The sequence below is a fragment of the Dipodomys ordii genome, unplaced genomic scaffold, assembly GCF_000151885.1.
Source record: "Dipodomys ordii isolate 6190 unplaced genomic scaffold, Dord_2.0 Scaffold13, whole genome shotgun sequence".
Classification (NCBI taxonomy): Eukaryota; Metazoa; Chordata; class Mammalia; order Rodentia; family Heteromyidae; genus Dipodomys; species Dipodomys ordii.
Window position 1 is genome coordinate 17,244,490 of NW_012267229.1, and position 8,817 is coordinate 17,253,306.

The 8,817-nt window shown below is 40.0% G+C and overlaps 1 protein-coding gene across 1 annotated transcript in view; it reads right to left on the reverse strand.

Moving 5' to 3' along the window:
• Positions 1-2,897: 2,897 nt before the first annotated feature.
• Positions 2,898-8,817, reverse strand: part of Rbl1 (retinoblastoma-like 1) — a 62,038-nt gene continuing 56,118 nt past the window's right edge. The window contains exons 21-22 of the mRNA XM_013010614.1: positions 7,064-7,228; positions 2,898-3,170 (exon numbers count right to left, since the gene is read on the reverse strand). Coding sequence (XP_012866068.1) covers positions 3,000-3,170; positions 7,064-7,228 — 336 coding nt within the window. The 3' untranslated portion in view covers positions 2,898-2,999. The remainder of the gene's footprint in view (positions 3,171-7,063; positions 7,229-8,817) is intronic.

The following is an 8,817-nucleotide window of genomic DNA, read 5'->3' on the forward strand; positions in this document are numbered from 1 at the left end:
TGGTTTATTGGAGATAGGAGTCTCACGGTCTCTCCTGCCCGGGCTGGCTTTGAACCGAGATCCTCAGATCTCAGCCTCCTGAGTAGCTAGGATTACAGGTGTAAGCCACTAGCGCCCGGCTATTTAACCACTTTAATATGTATAATTCAATGGCTTTTAGTAAATTTATGTTAGGCGGCTATCACTATATATATATAAATACTTACACTATATATACACTTGCATATGTATATATGTGTGTGTGTACATACATACCTATATAAGTATATACGTATGTATGTTCATTATATATACATTCAAAGTTGTAAAATATTTTCATCATTCCAAGAAAGCCCTGTGCTCACTAAGCAGTAACTTCCCATTCCTGTAGACCCAAGAAACCACCAAGAATGTGAACTTCCAAGCTGCACTGAGAAATTTTAAAGATATTTGGAGAACCAAAGATTTGCTTCTAATCACACGCATAGTTTTATCCAAAAATCATTAAAATTCTAATTTTATTACCATTTATGTACATTGATACAAATATTAAAAATTGATAAAAACATGTCCAAAGCTTCCTAGTCAATGTACAAATACTCATTTATATTTTGTAATTAAAAATGAGAAAAATACAGTAGTTATAGCTACATAAAAGTATGTACAAGATTCAAGACAGACTTTGTTATTTGGTTTATAATGTGTAGATACTACACAAAAGTGAGGATATAAATTTTCAAAAAAGTAGGATGTGACCAAAATTCCTTTTAAAATTTAAAAATACAATTGCTAATAATGTTAATTTTGTTAGTCATATCTGAGACTATTTAAATTAGCTAGAATTAGGTAAGTTAAACATTACTATTTTTTTTGTAGTGCTGAGGATTAAACCAAGGGTCTCACAAATGCTAGTCAACACCCTATCATTGAGCTACATACACCCTTTTCTTCAACATCATGCATCTAAAAATTGCAGTTTGCATTTAAAATATATATTCAATATCATCTTCTCAAAATTAATCACTGATCTAGCCCAGTGCTGCATGGTTCATATCTATAAGGCTACAACTCAAGAGAACTGAGGATTGTGGTTTGAAGCCAGCTGGGGTAGAAAAGTCAAGAATCTTATCTCTAACCACCAAAACGCCAGATGTGGAAGTAGAGCTTAAGTGGTAGAGTATCAACCTTTAGCAAAAAAGCTAAGGGACAGTGCCCAGGCTCTGAGTTCAAGCCCCAGAACTGGTATTTTTTTAAAAAATAAAATAAAATAAAAAAGGCTCATCCACATCCTTCCAATTCTGGAAACACTAGAAGTGTTTGTTGAAAAGCTGATTCTTTGGAAAGCTGAGTCCCTAGTAGGTAGAAAACACCTTTGGACAACCCAGTGGTCAAATCCCAATAGGAATATTTGGGTTATATTAAAAATATAATAAAACATTGTAGAGAAGTAATAAGCAGCTATTTTAGTGATACATATTAAAATGATAAAGCATGAGGTGGTTTTAATGGAAAGCAACTCAAATGTTTTTGGGAATTAAGACAATGAATAATTTTATGATGGCCTCAAAAGCAGTATTTTACACATTATCATAATGCTATATTACTAAAAGTTAAGTTTTTAATAACTATTACATTCTTTTCTACAGGCTTGAGAATCAGCTTCCTATTTTGAGAATTACATGACAATATAATCATATATAATTGTTAATACTATGAAAAACTAAAATTGTAGTTGTTTAAAAAAGAGAAGCAAATCCCTCTTTTGTTGGTTATAACACCAAGCTAAGAAAGTGCTCAGGACTGGAAATCAAGAAATGGGGCAGTACAAGGTTCAAGGAGAGGAAGAGGACAAGGGGTCCAGAGAGCCCAGAATGGAGTTACCACAATTGGACAGAGACCAGCTGGTGCTTGATCTATGTACTGTGGGAACCAACTTGACCTTCAATAGTAACTGAAAAATCCAAGTATTTCAGAGCATGCTTAGCAAGAATAGAAATTTTCCCTCACATTACAAAGCACAAAAGGAGATATTCAATTATTTTAAATGAGCTATAATTTATGAATTTTCTTCTTTTTTTGTTAGTTGTGGGGCATGAACTCTGGGCCTGGGCGCTGTCCCTCAGCTCTTCAGCTCAAAGTGAGTGCTCTACCGCTTGAGCCACAGTGCCACTTCTGGTTTTCTGATGGTCCATTGGAGATAAGAGTCTCACGGACTTTCTTGCCCAGGCTGGCTTTGAACCACAATCCTCAGATCTCAGTCTCCTGAGTAGCTAGGATTACAGGCATAAGCCACTGGTACATGGCCTGAGTTTTCTTCTTAATTCATCTTAAAAACTAACCCAAGGAAGAAACATTAAAAAAATAATCTTATGACAGTATTTATAAAGGCACTTAGCATATTCTTTGCAATCTAATTCAAAGGAACATCTTTGTCAACTAACTTTTGGAGTAATTTTTTTTAATGTATTTGTGTGTGTGTTTTGTTGTTTTTTTTTTTGTCGGTAGTGGGGCCTGAACTCTGGGCCTGGGCGCTCCTTCCTCAGCTCTTCAGCTCAAAGCTAGCATCACTTCTGTTTTTTTCTGCTTATGTGGTGCTGAGGAATCAAACCCAGAGCCTCATGCACGCAAGGCAAGCACTCTACCACTGAGCCACCTTCCCAGCTCTAGTGTGTTTTGTTTTTTTGGTGGCTGTGGGGCTTGAACTCTGGGCCTGGACATTATCCTTGAGCTCTTCAGCTCAAGGCTAGCATTCTAATACTTGAGCCACAGTGCCACTTCTGGCTTCTTCTGCTTATGTGGTACTGAGGAATAGAACCCAGGCCCTCATGCATGCGAGGTAAGCACTCTACCATTGGGCCACCTTCCCAGCCCTCCCTGTGTGTTTTTTAAAAACTCTTAATTTAGGGATTTTTTTTTTTGTATAACCTCATGATAATTAGCATCTACAAGACAGAAAGTTTTGAAGGACCAAACCCAACTTTCTACAGAACCTAAAAGTGCTTTCAGCAGGAACAGGAACATTAGTGGTTTGCTCTTTCACTAACAACATCCTGCAGCCGTTTGAGTAAAACATCATCATTTTCTTGGCAGAGGCGTTTAGAAGGGGATTCTGCATCTCCACTGATGGCTATGGATCGCTTCTTGGTTCTCTGCTCACCTTGTCTTATCATGTTGTTGATCTCTTTCAAACTCTGGAAAATGGAGAATGTGTATAAGTAAATAGGGGAAAGAGAAACAGCAATGGAAAAAAAAGTCAACAAAAAACCAGTTAACTCCTTCCTGTCTCAAACTCCTACCCAAATCTAAACATTGGGCTAGTGATTATTGTTTGACTCTATACCAAACTAACAAGGAAGATGGCTAGAACTAGCCTTTTTGGGTGGTTTAGAAAGATGAATGTACCATATACCAATAGTTATTGGAAGTGTAGTAACCACATCAGAAACAGCAAAAGCATCAAGAAACTAATATTAGATCCATGTAATTGTAACCCCTCTGTATAGTATTTTCACAATTAAAAAAAAAAGAAACTAATATTAGAAATAGAAATTCTGATGCCTAACCTTTTACCTTCTACACTTTAAGGGAGGGTCCAGTAACTCATGTTTTAGTGGACATTTCTGATGATTTTGGTGCTCCTTAAAGTTTGGGACCCTCTTCCTCAAAAATAATACTTTTCATGGTGAGAATGATGGAAGTGGTGACACTGATCAAGATGCATTATACTCATAATCTGACTAATTGAATGGAAACTCTTTTGTACAACTACTTAAAATAATAAGAACAAAGGAGTAATGCTTAAAACCTTTAATGCACTTATCAATCATCTAAGGGAATCTTGTGTAAATGCAGATTAAGATTTAGTAGAGCAAGTGTTGGTGTGGGATTCTTTATTTCTAACATGTTCCCAGGTAATGCTGATGTTTGTGAACCAGACTTAGTAGCAAGGTTTCAGAGAACTGTTTCCTGCTGTGCATTATAGTCATGTATAGAGTTAATTTAGAGTTATTTAGAGTTCCAGACTTGCCTGCTAGTACTCTAGTAATTGAGCAGGTCTGTGGAACATGCATCTGTGTTCAACAGATTCATGTTGAACTGAGTCTGTTGAAACCATGTGGTTCTGACTCATGGTTCTAGAATCACTGCCATAGGCCAGGTGCCAGGTGGCTCACTGCCTGAAATCCTAGCTTATCAGGAAGCTGAGATCTGAGGATCACAATTCAAAGCCAGCAAGGAATGGAAAGTTAATGAGATTCTAATCTCCAATTAACCACCAGAAAACTAGAAGTGGAACTGTGGCTCAAGTGGTAGAGTACTGGCCTTGAGCTGAAGAGCTCAGGGACAGTGTCCAGACCCAGGGTTCAAGCCCTATAATGGACAAAAAACAAAACAAAACAAAAAGAATCACTGCCTTAGAAGCTTTGCATGCCCAATTCAATCATTATATTTTTGATAAAGAATATTTCTAAAAGGTTACCTAAGAGGAGGCCTCTGTTTTCAGACTTTTCAACAATCCATGTTACCATCCATTAACTTCAAAGACTTTTTTTTTTTGGGTCCAGTCATGGGGCTTGAACTCTGGGCCTGGGCGCTGTCCCTCAGCTCTTCAGCTCAAGGCTAGCGCTCTACCACTTGAGCCACGGCACCACTTCCGGCTTTTTTCTTTTTTGCTTATGTGGTGCTGAGGAATCAAATCCAGGGCCTCATGCATGCAAGGCAAGCGCTCTACCACTGAGCCAACTTCCCAGCCCTCAAAGATTTTTTTTTTAACTTAACATTCCATACTTGAGTGCACTACTTGGGATACTGAAGCAGGAGCATTACTTGAGCACAAAAGTTGGAGGCCAGTTTGGGCAACATATAAAGATCCTGTTTCAAAGAAACAAAATATGTCCAATCACTTCCTCTTGAAAGTCATGCTGAAACTGGGAAACATAATGGCTTCTTGAAGTCAACTTTCCAAATACCATATCAACAACAAATATAACAACATAATCTTTTTCATTTTCTTTTCTTGTGTGTATGTGGATCTGGGGATTGAACTATGGCCTTATATATGCAAGATAAGCAATAAGCTGCATCCCTGATGTGAATATACTGCCTTTTTTTTTTTTGTCTGTTGTGGGGCTTGAACTCTGGGCTTGGGACTGTTCCTGAGCTCTTCAGCTCAAGATGGGCGCTCTACTGCTTGAGCTACAGTGCCACTTCCGGTTTTCTAGTGGTTTATTGGAGATAAGAGTCTCACAGCCTTTCCTGGGCTGGCTTTGAATCGTGATCCTCAGAAGCTGGGATTACAGGCGTGAGTCACTGGCGCCCAGCTATATACTGCCTTTTATTATGTAGTCCAGGCTTGCTTTGAACTCAAGATCCTCCTGTATCTGCTGATTACTCTTAGGAATATATAGACAGGAGTTTGTCATTATGTCCAGCTTAATATACAAACTATTTTTCTCTTTCAATACTAGCACTTGAACTCAGGGTCTTGTGATTATTAGACAAATGCTATGCCATTTGGACCATGCCTCCAGCCTGGCATTTTTGCTATTTATATATATATTTTTGTGCCAGTTCTGGGATATCAACTCAGGGCTTGAATGCTATCCCTGAAGTTTTTGCTCGAGGCCAATTCTCTAGCACTTGAGCCACAGCTCCACTTCAGACTTGGTAGTTAATCAGAGATAAGAATCTCACACAGAGTTCTTGCCCAGGCTGGCTTCAAACTGCAATCCTCAGATCTCAGCCACCTGAGTAGTTAGGATTACAGGCATGAGCCCCCAGCACCTGGCACTTTGTTGGTGGTGGTGATGGTGCGTGAACTCAGGGCCTGGTCACTGTCCCTGAGCTTTTCACTCAAGGCTAACAGTCTACTACTTTGGAGATAAGAGTTTCACAGACTTTCCTGCCCAGACTGGCACTGAATCATGATCCTCAGATCTCAGCCACCTGAGTAGCCAAGATTACAGGTTTGAGCCACTGGCACTTGGCCAGCACCTGGATGTTTGCTGGTTATTTTGAAGATGGAGTTTCATGGATCTTTTCTTTTTTTTTGGTCCGGTCATGGGGCTTGAACTCTGGGCCTGGGTGCTGTCCCTCAACTCTTCAGCTCAAGGATAGTGCTCTACCACTTGAGCCACAGTGCCACTTCCGGCTTTTTTTCTTTTTGCTTATGTGGTGCTGAGGAATCGAACCCAGGGCCTCATGCATGCAAGGCAAGTGCTCTGCCACTGAGCCACCTTCCCAGCCCCTCATGGACCTTTTCTGTCTGGACTAACTTTAAACTTTGATCCTCCATATCTTAGCTTCCTGACTAGCTAGAATTATAGGCATGAGCTACTGGCACTCAGCTTTAGGTTATGTTTTTATTTATTTATTTATTTTTATTGTGAAAATACTGTACAAAGGGGTTACAATTACATGGGCAAGATAATGAGTACATTTCTTATCAAGCATTGTAGCCTCCTCCTTTGTTTCCCCTTCCCATCCCTTCGTATCCTTCCCCTCCCCCCCCCCCCGCCCCGGCCCCCCCACCAAAGTTGTAAAGTTCGTTTTTCGAAATAACGACTTCTACATCTCATTGTTGCAATGGGTCCTCCTGTATCCCTGTTTTTATGATTTGTTTTTTCCCTTCCCCTCCACATATACCAACATCATATATAGTGAAAGCAGGGGTGGGACATACAAAGCATTTAGGTTATGTTTTAGACAGAGTTTTATGCTTTTGCCAAGTACCAGCCTGGGCTAGGATCCTTCTACCTAAGGCTTTCCACCTAGCTAGGATCACATGTGTGTGAGCCACCACACTTGGCTTATTGGTTAAGATGGGGTCTTGTTTAACTTTGATTCAATCTCTGCTTATCACTTATTGGGGATTTCAGCCTTAATACAATGCTCTTGATCATAGGAAAAACAGTATAATTAATATTTTATTCATAGTAACTTTAGAAAAAGGATTAATGATTACTGTTTGGTAAGTTGGAATCTTTTTTTTGAAGTTACTTCAAAATCCTGACTTGAAATTCAACCTCAAATTAAGTTAATAAATTAAGTAAGATGTTTTGGATATAGTAGTCTTTATGTATCTTACCTTTGAAGGGCTACCACTGAACCTGTACAGCAGAGCACTGCTTGGTGTAAGGCTGGATCCATTCTTGTGAGGGGAAATATAAACAGAGTGCTGCTGAGAAATGCGGCGTGGTGAGCCTGGCTGTTGCTTAATGTGTGGAAAAGGAGACAGTGGTGGAGCATCCATCTAAAATGACCCAAAAAATAAGATTCATAAATAATTTTTTGAATCCCATCATATGTTCATTTTTATAACATGTCTGGTTACATTGAGTCAGTTATATTGTAACTGCTATTTATGGCTGAAAAAGCAAAAAAAAAAGGGGGGGTCCATTACTACTTTTCAACAAGCTAGAATTTATTACTTTGGTTCTTTTAGGAAATCTTGTAACTGGAATTAGGAATTCTGGAAAATCAAGTATGGAAGTACGTGCCTGTAATCCCAGCACTCAAGAGCTAAGGCAAGATGACTTCAAGTTCGAGATTAGCCTGATATAGTCTTGAGACCCTCTCTCAGAAAGAATAACAAAACTCTGAGGCAAGCCAGAGCTGGTGGCTCATGCCTATAATCCTAACTACCCAAGAGGCTGAGATCTGAGAATCATGACTCAAAGCCAGCCCCGGCAGGGAAGTCACCTTGAGACTCTTTATCTCCAATTAACCACTCAAAAACTGCTGGCTCAGGGCTGGGAAGGTGGCTCAGTGGTAGAGTGCTTGCCTTGCATGCATGAGGCTCTGGATTCAGATTTCTCAGCACCACATAAGCAGAAAAAGCTGGAAGTGGCACTGTGGCTCAAGTGGTAGAGTGCTAAAGAGCTGATGGACAGAGCCCAGGCCCAGAGTTCAGGCCCACGACTGACAAAAACATAAACAAAACCACTGCTGGCTCAAGTAGTAGAGAGTTGAAGACTAAGGGACAGCGCGTAGGCCCAGAGTTTAAGAACCACAACTGACAAAACAAAACAAAACCTCTAAGGCAAGTTACTAGGAGTGACTAGCCAGGAGTATGGGGAACCCAGGTTCGCATTTAGAAAACAGGTATTGGACTGAGCAGTGTAGCTCAGGATCTATTCCTCACGAATGAGGCCCTGGGTTCAATTTTCAGCAACAAAGCAAAATCAAAGAAAGTAGGAACCAGGAGTAACTAATGTTCTAGCACTTGCAAAGCACGCGCGTGCGCGTGCGCGCGCGCACGCACACGCACACACACACACACACTCCCTACAACTAAGACAGTAGTGAGAAAAATGAGAGATGGAATTCTGTGAGCCACAACAATCCAACAAATATGTGAATGAAATGGGGAAAACCTCATAAAGATTTAGAAATAGGTAAGGATTTCATTTCTCTTTAATATTCTCTATAACAGAAATGGTTTCTAAACTAATATTCATTGTCTTCATGTGAGATTAATAAAAGTTTCAGTCAGCTGTGGGAAAAGATAGTCATAGCCCAGAATATGACAGGAGAGGCTGAATTAATGAGGTCAGATCATTGCGTTTCTGAGGCTAACAAACCAGTTTCTTTGAAAGTGGAAATAATAAAAATGTAGAGATGTGTAGTTCTCATTAGGTCCTTTTTGTTGTTGTGTGTTGTTTAGGAAATAAGGTCTTGCTACTAGCTCAGGGTAGCCTTGAACTTGGGATATTCCTGCCTTAGCCTCCCATGTGCTAGGGTTCTAGACATGAGCTGTCTCACCCAGGTTGGGCAAAAAGACTGTTTCTTTTTTGTGGGGGGGGGGGGTCCGGTCGTGGGGCCTGAACTCTGGGCCTGGGC